Source organism: Salvelinus alpinus, chromosome 20, assembly GCF_045679555.1.
Source record: "Salvelinus alpinus chromosome 20, SLU_Salpinus.1, whole genome shotgun sequence".
Lineage (NCBI taxonomy): Eukaryota > Metazoa > Chordata > Actinopteri > Salmoniformes > Salmonidae > Salvelinus > Salvelinus alpinus.
In genome coordinates this window covers 5136519-5155038 of record NC_092105.1, presented here as the reverse complement: position 1 = coordinate 5155038, position 18520 = coordinate 5136519, and the positions used below count along the sequence as shown (strand labels likewise).

The 18520-nt window shown below is 46.9% G+C and overlaps 1 protein-coding gene across 2 annotated transcripts in view; it reads right to left on the bottom strand.

Moving 5' to 3' along the window:
• LOC139546224 (desmin-like) overlaps positions 1-4316 on the bottom strand; it is a 28581-nt gene extending 24265 nt beyond the window's left edge. Inside the window, exon 1 of one of the 2 annotated variants that reach the window (XM_071354352.1) lies at positions 3666-4316. In XM_071354352.1, coding sequence (XP_071210453.1) covers positions 3666-4243 — 578 coding nt within the window. In that variant the 5' untranslated portion in view covers positions 4244-4316. The remainder of the gene's footprint in view (positions 1-3665) is intronic. The other variant, XM_071354353.1, reaches the window with a different exon arrangement.
• Between the last annotated feature and the right edge of the window lie 14204 nt (positions 4317-18520).

Here is an 18520-nt window from a genome sequence, read left to right as displayed (position 1 = left end):
ACAGCAGACTACACTGTTGGAACAGCAGACTTTATACTGTTGGAACAGCAGACTTTACACTGTTGGAACAGCAGACTACACTGTTGGAACAGCAGACTTTACACTGTTGGAACAGCAGACTACACTGTTGGAAAAGCAGACTTAATACTGTTGGAACAGCAGACTTTACACTGTTGGAACAGCAGACTACACTGTTGGAACAGCAGACTTTACACTGTTGGAACAGCAGACTACACTGTTGGAACAGCAGACTTTACACTGTTGGAACAGCAGACTTTATACTGTTGAAACAGCAGACTTTATACTGTTGAAACAGCAGACTTTATACTGTTGGAACAGCAGACTTTACACTGTTGGAACAGCAGACTTTACACTGTTGTAACAGCAGACTTTACACTGTTGGACCAGCAGACTCTACACTGTTGGAACAGCAGACTACACTGTTGGAACAGCAGGCTTTATACTGTTGGAACAGCAGACTTTATACTGTTGGAACAGCAGACTTTACACTGTTGAAACAGCAGACTTTACACTGTTGGAACAGCAGACTTTACACTGTTGGAACAGCAGACTTTACACTGTTGGAACAGCAGACTTTACGCTGTTGGAACAGCAGACTTTACACTGTTGGAACAGCAGACTACACTGTTGGAACAGCAGACTTTATACTGTTGGAACAGCAGACTTTATACAGTTGGAACAGCAGACTTTACACTGTTGGAACAGCAGACTTTACACTGTTGGAACAGCAGACTTTACACTGTTGGAACAGCAGACTTTACACTGTTGGAACAGCAGACTTTACACTGATCACACACCACAGCAGATATAGGCTGGGAAGGAACTCTATTTTGAAAGCAGACAAAGACTCTCAGGGAAGAGTTAATGATGTGCAGTTGTTACTTCATCTTTAAAGCACAGTCTCTCTCTCTGTGACAACAGGAATAGAGTCTGGAACCTTCCACAGTCTCTCTCTCTGTGACAACAGGCATAGAGTCTGGACCCTTCAACAGTCTCTCTCTCTGTGACAACAGGAATAGAGTCTGGACCCTTCCACAGTCTCTCTCTCTGTGACAACAGGCATAGAGTCTGGACCCTTCAACAGTCTCTCTCTCTGTGACAACAGGCATAGAGTCTTGTCTAGTGTGTGTAATGGCTGGCAGTTCAGGCTGTTTTTAAGCAGTATCACAGAGGAAACGATTGACGGCTACACGCGCAATGTGTCTGATTTTACCATCGGCGATAATACCTCTTCAGAGGTCACGCACAGCCAAGGGGGAGTTTGTGGAACAGAATTGCAGAGTGTTTTTCTAGTACCTGATCTAAGATCAGTCTCTAACAGGCCTGGTAAACCAGGGTACAGAACAGACCTGATCTAAGACCAGTCTCTAACAGGCCTGGTAAACCAGGGTACAGAACATACCTGATCTAAGATCAGTCTCTAACAGGGCTGGTAAACCAGGGTACAGAACAGACCTGATCTAAGATCAGTCTCTAACAGGCCTGGTAAACCAGGGTACAGAACAGACCTGATCTAAGATCAGTCTCTAACAGGCCTGGTAAACCAGGGTACAGAACAGACCTGATCTAAGATCAGTCTCTATCAGGCCTGGTAAACCAGGGTACAGAACAGACCTGATCTAAGATCAGTCTCTATCAGGCCTGGTAAACCAGGGTACAGAACAGACCTGATCTAAGAGACTGTCTCAGAGTAGGGGGTGCTAAACTGATCCTAGATCAGAAGTCCTATTCTGAGACACTTTCTGAACACCAACCCTGAGTTGATCTGAGGTCAGTGTCACACAGCAGCTGCGTATTCCACCCCCAACCTTCTCAACCTTTCCTTACACTTCCACAGTATTTTGCCTCACCCCCCCCTTCATTCCTCCTTCTTCACGGCATCCTTTCATGCACCCCCCCCCCCCCCCCACCTCACCCCCCACAGAGGCCTTGAAGGAAGGAGATAGACCCTACCGGCTGTTACGGTAACAGAGAGACAATCCAATAGAGAAAAATGCCAGAGATGATTTCACACTGCTGATCCGATAGCTTTAAATAGAAACGTCGATTTTAACAGCTCTGCAAACGTTGCATGGACTAAAATGTATCACCACAACATGGCATGTCTCCCCACGGGCTGTGGGACGTGTATAGAAAATACACTGTTGGAGGCACAAGCCGAAAGGTACGACAGTGTGGTCTGTTAAAATATGTTATCATGAGATATAACAAGTGACTTATAGCTAGGTGACTTATAGCCAGGTGACTTATAGCCAGGTGATTTATATTCAGGTGACTTACAGCCAAGTGACTTATTGACAAGTGACTTATAGCCAGGTGACTTATAGACAAGTGACTTATAGCCAGGTGACTATTTTACTATTTTTTGTGAGAAGTTTTTTTTGTGTCTTTTGTTGATAATAGGTTAACTATAACATTCAAGTGTGGCATCTGTACCTTGCACAGTACGGGCCTAAATGATATACTGTAGGTGTCATTGACCGACAGCCTTACTGCCAGGAATCTTACAGGGGAGATACGGAGACTACTGCTGTCCTACTGTCCTGTTATACAACAACTGACGCTGTCACTGAGCGTCACTGACATGACATGGCTGTCGTTTCCTACTCACTCTAAGATGGCGGATACCATGTCGCCGCTCGTACAGTATCACGCTCCATTCAACCTGTGGCTGCATTCTAAAGAAAGGTTTTCACTCTGAAGCACACCAGCAATCCCATCTTCCAGCATGTTTTCACTCTGAAGCACACCAGCAATCCCATCTTCCACCATGTTTTCACTCTGAAGCACACCAGCAATCCCCTCTTCCACCATGTTTATTCACTCAGAAGCACACCAGCAATCCCCTCTTCCACCATGTTTAAAAACTCTGAAGCACACCAGCAATCCCCTCTTCCACCATGTTTAAAAACTCTGAAGCACACCAGCAATGCCCTCTTCCACCATGTTTAAAAACTCTGAAGCACACCAGCAATCCCCTCTTCCACCATGTTTAAAAACTCTGAAGCACACCAGCAATCCCCTCTTCCACCATGTTTAAAAACTCTGAAGCACACCAGCAATCCCCTCTTCCACCATGTTTAAAAACTCTGAAGCACACCAGCAATCCCCTCTTCCACCATGTTTAAAAACTCTGAAGCACACCAGCCATCCCCTCTTCCACCATGTTTTCACTCTGAAGCACACCAGCAATCCCCTCTTCCACCATGTTTAAAAACTCTGAAGCACACCAGCCATCCCCTCTTCCACCATGTTTTCACTCTGAAGCACACCAGCAATCCCCTCTTCCACCATGTTTTGCTAAATGTCAAGCAATTCCAGACCAACAACAGACGTCCAACATATCACAGTATTTATATCTTAGGGACCCATAATCCAACAGTCCACAATTCCCAAAGCTAATAACTTTAAAGAGTGTATTACAGAGCTAGTTTCAGTGATTCTCTTTATGTTTTTACAGACTTCTACTTCATGTGGTTTGACTCAAATCTACTTCCTCAAATTACTTACTCAAATTTACGTCCTCCAATAGTGGCTCCTGAATACGACGAGCTTCTCGTCTTCGGTGTTTACTGACATGGTGTTACTGTATAACCTCTGACCTCTCATGCAGTCCGTCTGACCCCTGACCCCTAACCTCTCACCTGAGTTTGAGTTTCTGCAGGTCGTCAGCCAGGTTGTCTCTCTCCACTTCCATGCGGGCTCTGTCATTGGACATGCCGTCCACCTGACGCCTCAGCTCTCTCATCTCCTCTTCGTACATCTCGGCCACGCGGGTCGGCTCGTGACCCCTCATCCTCTCGATCTCCACCACCAGAGTAGCGTTCTGCTGCTCCAGGAAACGGACCTTCTCGATGTAGCTGGCGAACCGGTCGTTCAGGTGCTGCAGCTCTGCCTTCTCATTGGTCCTGGTGTCCAGGAAGTCGCGGTTCGTGGCGTCAGCCAAGTTGAAGTCCAGCTTCTCGCCCATCCCGGCGTATGAGCGCATCGCGCCGCCGGAGGAGGAACGAATGCTGCCGGAGGAGTAGCTGGGGCGGGCTGAGGTCTTGGTCATCTCGTACACTCTGGAGGACATCTGGGCCGAGCCGGAGGAGCCGGAGGAGCCGCGCCCGCTGTGGGAGAACATGGAGGACATGCCTGGGCTGGATCCAATACCAGAGCCGAAGGTCCGGCGGTAGGAAGAGGCTGACTGGGCGGACTGGGAGGAGAAGGACTTGCTCATGGTGGACGTTGTCCGAGGGTCTGGCTGGAGGAACTGAGTTGCTTATTGGAGGTGGATGACTGAATGAGGGGCTGTTGGACAGGAGATCTGCTATTTGTAGACATACAACGCCCACTCCATAACTCCAAGCCCCCTGCCTCCAACTCCCTCAATCACCCCACTCTCTCTCTCTCTCTCTCTCTCTCTCTCTCTCTCTCTCTCTCTCTCTCTCTCTCTCTCTCTCTCTCTCTCTCTCTCTCTCTCTCTCTTCTCATGTCTCTCTCTCCCTCTCTCTCTCTCTCTCTCTCTCTCTCTCTCTCTCTCTCTCTCTCTCTCTCTCTCTCTCTCTCTCTCTCTCTCTCTCTCTCTCTCTCTCTCTCTCTCTCTCTCTCTCTCAGCTGTCATAGGGTCTAGTTTCCCGTAGCAGGGTGGAGTCTGGCCAGAGAGGGGGTGTACCATGTGGGGGTGTAGGGGGGAGGCGGGAAGGCGGGGGGAGGAGGGAAGGAAGGGAAGGAGAGGGGAGGGGGTGTACTGTGTGGGGGTGTAGGGGGGAGGCGGGAAGGCGGAGGGAAGGAGAGGAGAGGGGGTGTGCTGTGTGGGGATGTCGGGGGGGAGGAGGAGGGGGGAGGATATTAGTATTGTGGCTCTCTTAGGAAGATGACATTCTGGTTACCGTTAGTTACCCTACGTATCTCTATCACAGAACACAAATAGATTACACCTATTCCACGCAGATATTTACCCTTTACACTCTACCATGTTGCCGTTCTCACAATGTGTTCACGACTGAGGTCCATTTTTACTGGTGGAAACCTTACCAACTACTGTTTCAGTGGAGATTTCAGGAGGTTTCATGTTTTTGTGTTAGAGCTGGAGGTCACCCACTACCTCATGACCTGACCACAGGATCCACCTGGTGAGCTCACACATATTGGGCCTTGTGTGTGTGTGTGTGTGTGTGTGTGTGTGTGTGTGTGTGTGTGTGTGTGTGTGTGTGTGTGTGTGTGTGTGTGTGTGTGTGTGTGTGTGTGTGTGTGTGTGTGTGTGTGTGTGTGTGTGTGTGTGTGTGTGTGTGTGTGTGTGTGTGTGTGTGTGTGTGTGTGTGGGCAGCCATGATGGTTCCCATGGCAACACCTGATTAAGCCAGCATGCCTGGTCAGGTAGCAGGGCAGTGGGCAAAAACAGGACATGGTAGTGAAGACATTATCCCGTGATGGAGTTTAGGGTAGATCAGGAGGCCCAGACTACTGAGTCACCACATATTCTCTGGCTCTGGGCCTCTGATGACAGATTCCATCTGACTACTGTCTAGTCTGACCTGATGATAAACAGATTCCCGTAAATAGCCCGGGTGGCTGTTTGATTAGTTGTTCAGCAGTCTTATGGAGCTGGAAGCTGTTAAGGAGCCTTTTGGTCCTAGATTTGGCACTCCGGTACCGCTTGCCGTCCGATAGCAGAGAGAACAGTCTATGACTTGGGTGACTGAAGTCTTTGACCGTTTTTTGGCCTTCCTCTGACACCGCCTGGTATAGAGGTCCTGAATGGCAGGAAGCTTGGACCCAGTGAAGTACTGGGCTGTAAGCACTACCCTCTGTAACGCCTTATGGTCAGATGCCCAACAGTTGCGATAACAAGCGTTGATGCAACCGGTCAGGATGCTCTCGATGGTGCAGCTGTAGAACATTTTGAGGATCTGGGGACCCATGCCAAATCTTTTCAGTCTCCTGAGAGGGAAAAGGTTTTTGTTGTGTCCTCTTCACGACTGTCTTGGTGTGTTTGGACCATGATAGTTTGTTGGTGATGTGGACATCAAGGAACATGAAACTCATTGCTTCTCATTGCTAGTCATTGCTATTTAAGTTATCACATGCCAATACAAGTGAGCCATTACACTTCACACATTAAAATACAGCTCAGCTGCTGGTGTGTGTGTGTGTGTGTGTGTGTGTGTGTGTGTGTGTGTGTGTGTGTGTGTGTGTGTGTGTGTGTGTGTGTGTGTGTGTGTGTGTGTGTGTGTGTGTGTGTGTGTGTGTGTGTGTGTGTGTGTGTGTGTGTGTGTGTGTGTGTGTGTGTGTGTGTGTGTGTGTGTGTGTGTGTGTGTGTGTGTGCTGCTGGTGTCACAGCTATTGTTAGCCTGTTAGTCTAAACTTAGTCACTGCATGTCCCAAGAGGGGACCTGTCCGGAAGCAGAAAATAGATCTCCAGTCTCATCTCCTACACGTTGGACCATGGGGTGATAATGACGGATAAACTGAAGCCTCATTTCAAGTTAGAACATTTTATAAATCTCCGAAACCCGAAGCAAAGAGCTTTGAGTTGGAATAAAAAAGTACAAGTAAAAAGACATTCCTGGTTACTAGCAGTTAGCACTTGACCTCTCTGTCCTTGATGGTGACATGCACCAGCTATTATAATAGTCATGTGACCTCTCTGTCCTTGATGGTGACATGCACCAGCCGTTACAATAGTCATGTGAACTCTCTGTCCTTGATGGGAACATGCACCAGCCGTTACAATAGTCATGTGACCTCTCTGTCCTTGATGGGACATGCACCAGCTATTATAATAGTCATGTGACCTCTCTGTCCTTGATGGGAACATGCACCAGCCGTTATAATAGTCATGTGACCTCTCTGTCCTTGATGGGAACATGCACCAGCTATTATAATAGTCATGTGACCTCTCTGTCCTTGATGGGAACATGCACCAGCTATTATAATAGTCATGTGACCTCTCTGTCCTTGATGGTGACATGCACCAGCCGTTACAATAGTCATGTGACCTCTCTGTCCTTGATGGTGACATGCACCAGCTATTATAATAGTCATGTGACCTCTCTGTCCTTGATGGTGACATGCACCAGCTATTATAATAGTCATGTGACCTCTCTGTCCTTGATGGGAACATGCACCAGCTATTACAATGTTCATGTGACCTCTCTGTCCTTGATAGGAACATGCACCAGCTATTATAATAGTCATGTGACCTCTCTGTCCTTGATGGGAACATGCACCAGCTATTATAATAGTCATGTGACCTCTCTGTCCTTGATGGGAACATGCACCAGCTATTATAATAGTCATGTGACCTCTCTGTCCTTGATGGGAACATGCACCAGCTATTATAATGGTCATGTGACCTCTCTGTCCTTGATAGGAACATGCACCAGCTATTACAATAGTCATGTGACCTCTCTGTCCTTGATAGGAACATGCACCAGCTATTATAATAGTCATGTGATCTCTCTGTCCTTGATGGGAACATGCACCAGCTATTATAATAGTCATGTGACCTCTCTGTCCTTGATGGGAACATGCACCAGCTATTATAATAGTCATGTGACCTCTCTGTCCTTGATGGGAACATGCACCAGCTATTATAATGGTCATGTGACCTCTCTGTCCTTGATGGGAACATGCACCAGCTATTATAATAGTCATGTGACCTCTCTGTCCTTGATGGGAACATGCACCAGCTATTATAATAGTCATGTGACCTCTCTGTCCTTGATGGGAACATGCACCAGCTATTATAATAGTCATGTGACCTCTCTGTCCTTGATGGGAACATGCACCAGCTATTATAATAGTCATGTGACCTCTCTGTCCTTGATGGGAACATGCACCAGCTATTATAATGGTCATGTAACCTCTCTGTCCTTGATGGGAACATGCACCAGCTATTATAATGGTCATCTGACCTCTCTGTCCTTGATGGGAACATGCACCAGCTATTATAATAGTCATGTGACCTCTCTGTCCTTGATGGGAACATGCACCAGCTATTATAATAGTCATGTGACCTCTCTGTCCTTGATGGGAACATGCACCAGCTATTATAATGGTCATGTGACCTCTCTGTCCTTGATGGGAACATGCACCAGCTATTATAATAGTCATGTGACCTCTCTGTCATTGATGGGAACATGCACCAGCCGTTATAATAGTCATGTGATCTCTCTGTCCTTGATGGGAACATGCACCAGCTATTACAATAGTCATGTGACCTCTCTGTCCTTGATGGCGAACATGCACCAGCTATTACAATAGTCATGTGACCTCTCTGTCCTTGATGGCGACAGCCGTTAAATAGTCATGTGACCTCTTGACATGCACCAGCTATTACAATAGTCATGTGACCTCTCTGTCCTTGATGGGAACATGCACCAGCTATTACAATAGTCATGTGACCTCTCTGTCCTTGATGGGAACATGCACCAGCTATTACAATAGTCATGTGACCTCTCTGTCCTTGATGGGAACATGCACCAGCTATTACAATAGTCATGTGACCTCTCTGTCCTTGATGGGAACATGCACCAGCTATTACAATAGTCATGTGACCTCTCTGTCCTTGATAGGAACATGCACCAGCTATTATAATTGTCATGTGACCTCTCTGTCCTTGATGGGAACATGCACCAGCCGTTATAATGGTCATGTGACCTCTCTGTCCTTGATGGGAACATGCACCAGCTATTACAATAGTCATGTGACCTCTCTGTCCTTGATAGGAACATGCACCAGCTATTATAATAGTCATGTGACCTCTCTGTCATTGATGGGAACATGCACCAGCCGTTATAATAGTCATGTGATCTCTCTGTCCTTGATGGGAACATGCACCAGCCGTTATAATGGTCATGTGAACTCTGTTACGTGACCTCTTGACAGTATTTTAAAAAATTCTGTCTTTATTTTACTAGGCATGTCAGTTAAGAACAAATCCTTATTTACAATGACAGCCTACTGGGGAGCAGTGGGTTAACTGCCTTGTTCAGGAGCAGAATGACAGATATTTACCTTGTCAGCTCGGGGATTCGATCCTGCAAGATGGAGGCTGAGGAGATAGAGGCTGACGCAGCTGAATGAGGAGTCTGAGGAGACAGAGGCTGACGCAGCTGAATGAGGAGTCTGAGGAGACAGAGGCTGACGCAGCTGAATGAGGAGTCTGAGGAGACAGAGGCTGACGCAGCTGAATGAGGAGTCTGAGGAGACAGAGGCTGACGCAGCTGAATGAGGAGTCTGAGGAGACAGAGGCTGACGCAGCTGAATGAGGAGTCTGAGGAGACAGAGGCTGACGCAGCTGAATGAGGAGTCTGAGGAGATAGAGGCTGACGCAGCTGAATGAGGAGTCTGAGGAGATAGAGGCTGACGCAGCTGAATGAGGAGTCTGAGGAGATAGAGGCTGACGCAGCTGAATGAGGAGTCTGAGGAGATAGAGGCTGACGCAGCTGAATGAGGAGTCTGAGGAGACAGAGGCTGACGCAGCTGAATGAGGAGTCTGAGGAGACAGAGGCTGACGCAGCTGAATGAGGAGTCTGAGGAGATAGAGGCTGACGCAGCTGAATGAGGAGTCTGAGGAGACAGAGGCTGACGCAGCTGAATGAGGAGTCTGAGGAGACAGAGGCTGACGCAGCTGAATGAGGAGTCTGAGGAGACAGAGGCTGACGCAGCTGAATGAGGAGTCTGAGGAGACAGAGGCTGACGCAGCTGAATGAGGAGTCTGAGGAGATAGAGGCTGACGCAGCTGAATGAGGAGTCTGAGGAGACAGAGGCTGACGCAGCTGAATGAGGAGTCTGAGGAGACAGAGGCTGACGCAGCTGAATGAGGAGTCTGAGGAGACAGAGGCTGACGCAGCTGAATGAGGAGTCTGAGGAGACAGAGGCTGACGCAGCTGAATGAGGAGTCTGAGGAGACAGAGGCTGACGCAGCTGAATGAGGAGTCTGAGGAGACAGAGGCTGACGCAGCTGAATGAGGAGTCTGAGGAGACAGAGGCTGACGCAGCTGAATGAGGAGTCTGAGGAGACAGAGGCTGACGCAGCTGAATGAGGAGTCTGAGGAGACAGAGGCTGACGCAGCTGAATGAGGAGTCTGAGGAGACAGAGGCTGACGCAGCTGAATGAGGAGTCTGAGGAGACAGAGGCTGACGCAGCTGAATGAGGAGTCTGAGGAGACAGAGGCTGACGCAGCTGAATGAGGAGTCTGAGGAGACAGAGGCTGACGCAGCTGAATGAGGAGTCTGAGGAGACAGAGGCTGACGCAGCTGAATGAGGAGTCTGAGGAGACAGAGGCTGACGCAGCTGAATGAGGAGTCTGAGGAGACAGAGGCTGACGCAGCTGAATGAGGAGTCTGAGGAGACAGAGGCTGACGCAGCTGAATGAGGAGTCTGAGGAGACAGAGGCTGACGCAGCTGAATGAGGAGTCTGAGGAGACAGAGGCTGACGCAGCTGAATGAGGAGTCTGAGGAGACAGAGGCTGACGCAGCTGAATGAGGAGTCTGAGGAGACAGAGGCTGACGCAGCTGAATGAGGAGTCTGAGGAGACAGAGGCTGACGCAGCTGAATGAGGAGTCTGAGGAGACAGAGGCTGACGCAGCTGAATGAGGAGTCTGAGGAGACAGAGGCTGACGCAGCTGAATGAGGAGTCTGAGGAGACAGAGGCTGACGCAGCTGAATGAGGAGTCTGAGGAGACAGAGGCTGACGCAGCTGAATGAGGAGTCTGAGGAGACAGAGGCTGACGCAGCTGAATGAGGAGTCTGAGGAGACAGAGGCTGACGCAGCTGAATGAGGAGTCTGAGGAGACAGAGGCTGACGCAGCTGAATGAGGAGTCTGAGGAGACAGAGGCTGACGCAGCTGAATGAGGAGTCTGAGGAGACAGAGGCTGACGCAGCTGAATGAGGAGTCTGAGGAGACAGAGGCTGACGCAGCTGAATGAGGAGTCTGAGGAGACAGAGGCTGACGCAGCTGAATGAGGAGTCTGAGGAGACAGAGGCTGACGCAGCTGAATGAGGAGTCTGAGGAGACAGAGGCTGACGCAGCTGAATGAGGAGTCTGAGGAGACAGAGGCTGACGCAGCTGAATGAGGAGTCTGAGGAGACAGAGGCTGACGCAGCTGAATGAGGAGTCTGAGGAGACAGAGGCTGACGCAGCTGAATGAGGAGTCTGAGGAGACAGAGGCTGACGCAGCTGAATGAGGAGTCTGAGGAGACAGAGGCTGACGCAGCTGAATGAGGAGTCTGAGGAGACAGAGGCTGACGCAGCTGAATGAGGAGTCTGAGGAGATAGAGGCTGACGCAGCTGAATGAGGAGTCTGAGGAGATAGAGGCTGACGCAGCTGAATGAGGAGTCTGAGGAGACAGAGGCTGACGCAGCTGAATGAGGAGTCTGAGGAGACAGAGGCGCATCCTCCCCTTCGGATGTTGGCGAATTTAGCATTTTCCAAAACTCATCTGAAACAACTTATTTTGTGCAATCTTGAATCATAATCATTATGCCTAATTATATGTAATAAAAAATATGTATATTTTCCTGCATAGGTTATATAGGCATACCTGTTGATGTTGTCATTTTAATGAGGGTGTCATTCTGACTGTTGTAAATCACACGTCAATATACAGTGGCTTGTGAAAGTATTCACCCCCTTTAAAATGTTTCCTATCTTGTTGCCTTACAACCTGGAAATAAAATATATTTTTTTGGGGGGGGGGTTTGTATCATTTGATTTACACAACATGACACCACTTTGAAGATGCAAAATAATTTTTTTTGTAAAACAAACAAGAAATAAGACAAATAATAGAGAACTTGAGCGTGCATAACTATTCACTTTGTAGAGCCACCTTTTGCAGCTATTACAGCTGCAAGTCTATTGAGGTAAGTCTCTATAAGCTTGGCACATCTAGCCACTGGGATTTTTGTTCATTCTTCAAGGCAAAACTGCTCCAGCTCCTTCAAGTTGGATGGATTCTGCTGGTTTACAGCAATCTTTAAGTCATAACACAGATTCTCAATTGGATTGAGGTCTGGGCTTTGACTAGGCCATTCCAAGACATTTAAATGTTTGCCTTTAAACCATTCGAGTGTTGCTTTAGCAGTATGCTTTGGGTCATTGTCGTGCTGGAAGGTGAAACCTCCATCCCAGTCTCAAATCTCTGGAAGACTGAAACAGGTTTCCCTCAAGAATTTCCCTGTATTTTGCGCCATCCATTATTCCTTCAATTCTAACCAGTTTCCCAGTCCCTGCCGATGAAAAACATTCCCACAGCATGATACTGCCACCACCATGCTTCACTGTGGGGATGTTGTTCTCGGGGTGATGAGAGGTGTTGGATTTGCGCCAGACATTTTCCTTGATGGCCAAAAAGCTCAATTTTAGTCTCATCTGACCAGAGTACATTCTTCCATATGTTTGGGGAGTCTCCCACATGCATTTTCTAACATCAAGGCGGTGACCCGTTCCTGTAGGTTCATGCTCTACAACATTCGCAGAGTACGACCCTGCCTCACACAGGAAGCGGCGCAGGTCCTAATCCAGGCACTTGTCATCTCCCGTCTGGATTACTGCAACTCGCTGTTGGCTGGGCTCCCTGCCTGTGCCATTAAACCCCTACAACTCATCCAGAACGCCGCAGCCCGTCTGGTGTTCAACCTTCCCAAGTTCTCTCACGTCACCCCGCTCTTCCGCTCTCTCCACTGGCTTCCAGTTGAAGCTCGCATCCGCTACAAGACCATGGTGCTTGCCTACGGAGCTGTGAGGGGAACGGCTCCTCCGTACCTTCGGGCTCTGATCAGGCCGTACACCCAAACAAGGGCACTGCGTTCATCCACCTCTGGCCTGCTCGCCTCCCTACCTCTGAGGAAGTACAGCTCCCCCTCAGCCCAGTCAAAACTGTTCGCTGCTCTGGCACCCCAATGGTGGAACAAACTCCCCCACGACGCCAGGTCAGCGGAGTCAATCACCACCTTCCGGAAACACCTGAAACACCACCTCTTTAAGGAATACCTAGGATAGGATAAAGTAATCCTTCTAACCCACCCCCCCCCCTTTAAAAGAGTTAGATGCACTATTGTAAAGTGGTTGTTCCACTGGATATCATAAGGTGAATGCACCAACTTGTAAGTCGCTCTGGATAAGAGCGTCTGCTAAATGACTTAAATGTAAATGTAAATGTAAATTTTGGCGAACACCAAACGTGTTTTCTTATTTTTTTCTTTAAATGGATTTTTTCTGGCCACTCTTCCGTAAAGCCCAGCTCTGTGGAGTGTACGGCTTAAAGTGGTCCTATGGACAGATACTCCAATCTCTGCTGTGGAGCTTTGCAGCTCCTTCAGGGTTATCTTTGGTCTCTTTGTTGCCTCTCTGATTAATGCCCTGCTTGCTTGGTCCGTGAGTTTTGGTGGGCGGCCCTCTCTTGGCAGGTTTGTTGTGGTGCCATATTCATAAAACTATTTAATAATGGATTTAATGGTGGGATGTTCAAAGTTTCAGATATTTTTTTATAACCTAACCCTGATCTGTACTTCTCCACAACTTTGTCCCTGACCTGTTTGGAGAGCTCCTTGGTCTTCAAGGTGCCGCTTGCTTGGTGGTGTTGCCCCTTGCTTAGTGGTGTTGCAGACTCTGGGGCCTTTCAGAACAGGTGTATAGATACTGAGATCATGTGACAGATCATGTGACACTTAGATTGCACACAGGTGGACTTTATTTAACTAATTATGTGATTCTGAAGGTAATTGGTTGCTCCAGATCTTATTTAGGGGCTTCATAGTAAAGGGGGTGAATACGTTTGCACTTCTCCGGTTTTTTTCGTTGATGAATTTTTTTTAAACAAGTAATTTTTTTGATTTCACGAATTCGGACTATTTTGTGTATGTTCATTACATGGAATCCAAATAAAAATCTATTTAAATTACAGGTTGTAATGCAACAAAATAAGAAAAACGCCAAGGGGGACGAATACTTTTGCAAGACACTGCACTGCAGTAGCTAGGATATCACATCTAAATTACAACATGGTACATGGTATCATAACACACATCATCAATACAGGCACATATCATGGCATCATAATTAATACACAAATAACACGATATTATCCCAAGGTGCCAGATGACATTTAAAGCAAGTATTTTTCTGTTACATCTGTTACATCTGCCACGTCCTTTCCTTCTCATCCTGTCTCCCTAACCTGCCGCCACTCCCCCAGTGCTCTCTCCCTCTTCCTGTGTGTGTGTGTGTGTGTGTGTGTGTGTGTGTGTGTGTGTGTGTGTGTGTGTGTGTGTGTGTGTGTGTGTGTGTGTGTGTGTGTGTGTGTGTGTGTGTGTGTGTGTGTGTGCGTGTGTGTGCGTGTGTGTGTGTGTGGAGACAGGTGTGCTGGAGTCAGAGAAGATCCCCACCAGCTGCAACCTGTTCCATAATCAAGACCTCTACAAATACTCAGCCCTGCCACTTCCACGCTGCCAGATCGTAACCTCTTCTCAGTCTGTCTATGTTTTTTAGCCGTTTGTTCCTGCTTAGATCTTGTTATCCTGTTATGCCTGTTTTCCCTGTCCTGATGCTGTTTTCATCTCTGCTACAGTTCTGCCCGCTCTGACTTTGGCCCCTGTCTCCAGTCCCACGTCTCTTCAGTCCTGCCACACTGTCCTGGACCCCCCACTCCTCTGTGTCCTTGGATTCCTCTCCAGACCTACTTGCCCAGTCCCAACTCCCCTCGCCCCAGCCTCAGCCTCTGCACCGGGCTTCCTGCAACCCGTCCGAGCTTCCCCTGGCTTGTACCCCATCTTCCCACTGTGTTTCAATAAATACATTGGTTACCTCATCCCAGTCTCCTCGTCTGAGTCTGCTCTTGGGTTCATCTGTTCCGCTCCGCGTGACAACATCTCTGCTAAAATCTGAATAAGATGGAAATCAATGGGAGTCTTATTCAGCACATGTCTAGCAACTATAACAGCAGGCAAGTATATGTTTTCTTCTAGAGCATACAACAATTCATTATAGGCAGTTTATCATAGTGCTCTTAGTTTTATCATGTGTGACAGGTCTTGCATTCATCATTGCTTGCCCTATCAGAAAGTAGGACTCATCATTGCGTGCCCTATCAGAAGGTAGGACTCATCATTGCTTGCCCTATCAGAAAGTAGGACTCATCATTGCTTGCCCTATCAGAAAGTAGGACTCATCATTGCTTGCCCTATCAGAAAGTAGGACTCATCATTGCTTGCCCTATCAGAAAGTAGGACTCATCATTGCTTGCCCTATCACAAAGTAGGACTCATCATTGCTTGCCCTATCAGAAAGTAGGACTCATCATTGCTTGCCCTATCAGAAAGAAGGATGGCCCTCACGTAGGTCGAATCGCAGCCTTTTATTCATTTATAAACTCCCTCATTTTTAATTACCCATAGACGTATGAGTTACCATACCCAATCACAGGGATGGCTAACTCTGAAAATTCTGTCTGTCGCTACAGACTTAGAAAAAAGCAGATGTTTAGTTTCCTTCCACCCCCATGCATGGAACAATCTGCAGAGTTCCCTACAAATGGATGTGTTGTTGCCTTTCGGGCAGTTCAGAGTGTTGATTGAGGACCTCTTTGCTGAGGAATGTGATTGTGTTGTTTTATTTTATTTATTTTATACTGTATTTTTATACTGTATTTCCTATGTGTAATTTGTTGCAAAAGAGACCTTCATCTCAATGGGACTCCCTGTGAAACAGAAACAAAATAATTAGCCTGCTAAAATAGTTAGACAAGGTACTCTAACTAGTAAAATAAAAAAAATAAAAAACATTTTAAATTGAACTTTTATTTTATTTAACGAGGCAAGTCAGTTAAGAACACATTCTTATTTACGAACAGCAGGTTAACTACCTTGTTCAGGGGAGGAACGACACATTCTTACCGTGTCAGCTCAGGGATTTAATCGAGCAACTTCTCAGTTACTGGCCCAATGCTCTAACCACTAGGCTACCTGCCACCCCATAATGAGGTTGGGAGGTTGGGAATCTATCTAGCTGGCAAGCTTTAAAGCCAACTTCATTATATTGCCAGGTGGCTAGAATTACAGAGAAACAACAAAACATTTTAGTTTTATTTATTCATCAAGAAGGAATCAATATGCTACATAGCTTTATCAAATTCATAGACACACATAGAGTAACTCCTGGGAGCCCGTCACTGGCAGCTAAAATCAAACCACACGCTGTATGAGTCACTCTACACTCTCTCTCCTCCACCACTGACGACACTGAGCTAGAGTATCTAGTGTCCTGCCTTGCATATCTTTGCTCCGTGCTTGCCTGACTACCCAGACTCCTTGCTCCGGCCAAACGCCACGACCACGGACGTTAGTTTCTTCTTGAGTCTGGATATGAGTACCCCCCCCCACCTCAACGATTTATAGAATGTGAACACATTCTAAGCGTTCTGATTGGTCCCAGAAACTGATGGGATTGACCAGAGCCAGAATAAAGGGTTTTGAAAAGTCCCTTTGCCTGGTCCAATCAGTGTGCTCCTCTGCAAAATACCGCTGACTGATTTTTTGGTAATATAAATAATTATAGTAAAATGTTAAAAAATTAAACATGCTAAAACAGGACAATCTGGGTCAGCCCCCAGACTCACACAGTGCAAGTTAACTCAGGCACGAGCCTCCTTTAAATTCTGGCACAGAGCCTCATGTCCGTTAAGCTGTTTGGCCAATGCTAGCCCCAGATCCAAGAGAGACGCTGGTGTGTTGTGAGAGACAGACAGATGGACAGACAAGACAGACAGACTGGCTGAACACACACACACACACACACACACAGAAACACACACACACACACACACCCACTACATACATTCTGTCTTGTCGTGTCCAGTTCACTGCCAAGAAAAGAAGCTGAGTCAGGATCGTTTAGGCTTGTTGGATTAAAACAGCTGCAACACTAGAAGCCAGTTTAAACGTGGTCTAACTAGACAATTAGTTAAGTGTGGCTGGTCAAAATGACATTATAATTTATACTCCGGTGGAACATATGTGTAGACCGTCGCTGTGACTGTCAGTTCCTTTGTCGCAGAGACATGGAAAAAAAGTTTAAATCTCTGCTACTGTCCGTTGTCATGGTTATCGGATTGCCGCGGCAACCAGACCAAACATTCTCTGATAGAATGACCTACTTTTATTGGGTCACGCTGTAGCAGTAAGCTATTTTCTGTAAACTCTCCATTACCATGTAAATCATTATGTTGTTGTGGGTTTATTTTCCTGTAATTAATTAATTTTAAAAAGTCGCTAAAGTTAAGACGTTTTCTGTTTAGTTATACTTTGGTCGTTATTTGAACTAGCTAGCTAGCAACGAACCAAAACACTGTTTAGAAAATTGCTTTTCGATGCCTGGCTTGGGTTTATTGGTGTTAAAATAGAGACAGATGTCATGCGGAGGTTGTCGTTTTATTTTTATGCTTTTTCATAACGACAATGACAAGTTAGATGTCGGACGACAATAGAATGTTCATGATGTTGCTACGACAACTGTCTATAGACATGTCGATTGACGGACTGTAAACCAGCTTTAAGACACCTCACTAAGAACTGGATTGGACCAGTTCCAACACTAAGACACCTCACTAAGAACTGGATTGGACCAGTTCCAACACTAAGACACCTCACTAAGAACTAGATTGGACCAGTTCCAACACTAAGACACCTCACTAAGAACTGGATTGGACCAGTTCCAACACTAAGACACCTCACTAAGAACTGGATTGGACCAGTTCCAACACTAAGACACCTCACTAAGAACTGGATTGGACCAGTTCCAACACTAAGACACCTCACTAAGAACTGGATTGGACCAGTTCCAACACTAAGACACCTCACTAAGAACTGGATTGGACCAGTTCCAACATTAAGACACCTCACTAAGAACTGGATTGGACCAGTTCCAACACTAAGACACCTCACTAAGAACTGGATTGGACCAGTTCCAACACTAAGACACCTCACTAAGAACTGGATTGGACCAGTTCCAACATTAAGACACCTCACTAAGAACTGGATTGGACCAGTTCCAACACTAAGACACCTCACTAAGAACTGGATTGGACCAGTTCCAACATTAAGACACCTCACTAAGAACTGGATTGGACCAGTTCCAACACTAAGACACCTCACTAAGAACTGGATTGGACCAGTTCCAACATTAAGACACCTCACTAAGAACTGGATTGGACCAGTTCCAACACTAAGACACCTCACTAAGAACTGGATTGGACCAGTTCCAACACTAAGACACCTCACTAAGAACTGGATTGGACCAGTTCCAACATTAAGACACCTCACTAAGAACTGGATTGGACCAGTTCCAACACTAAGACACCTCACTAAGAACTGGATTGGACCAGTTCCAACATTAAGACACCTCACTAAGAACTGGATTGGACCAGTTCCAACACTAAGACACCTCACTAAGAACTGGATTGGACCAGTTCCAACACTAAGACACCTCACTAAGAACTGGATTGGACC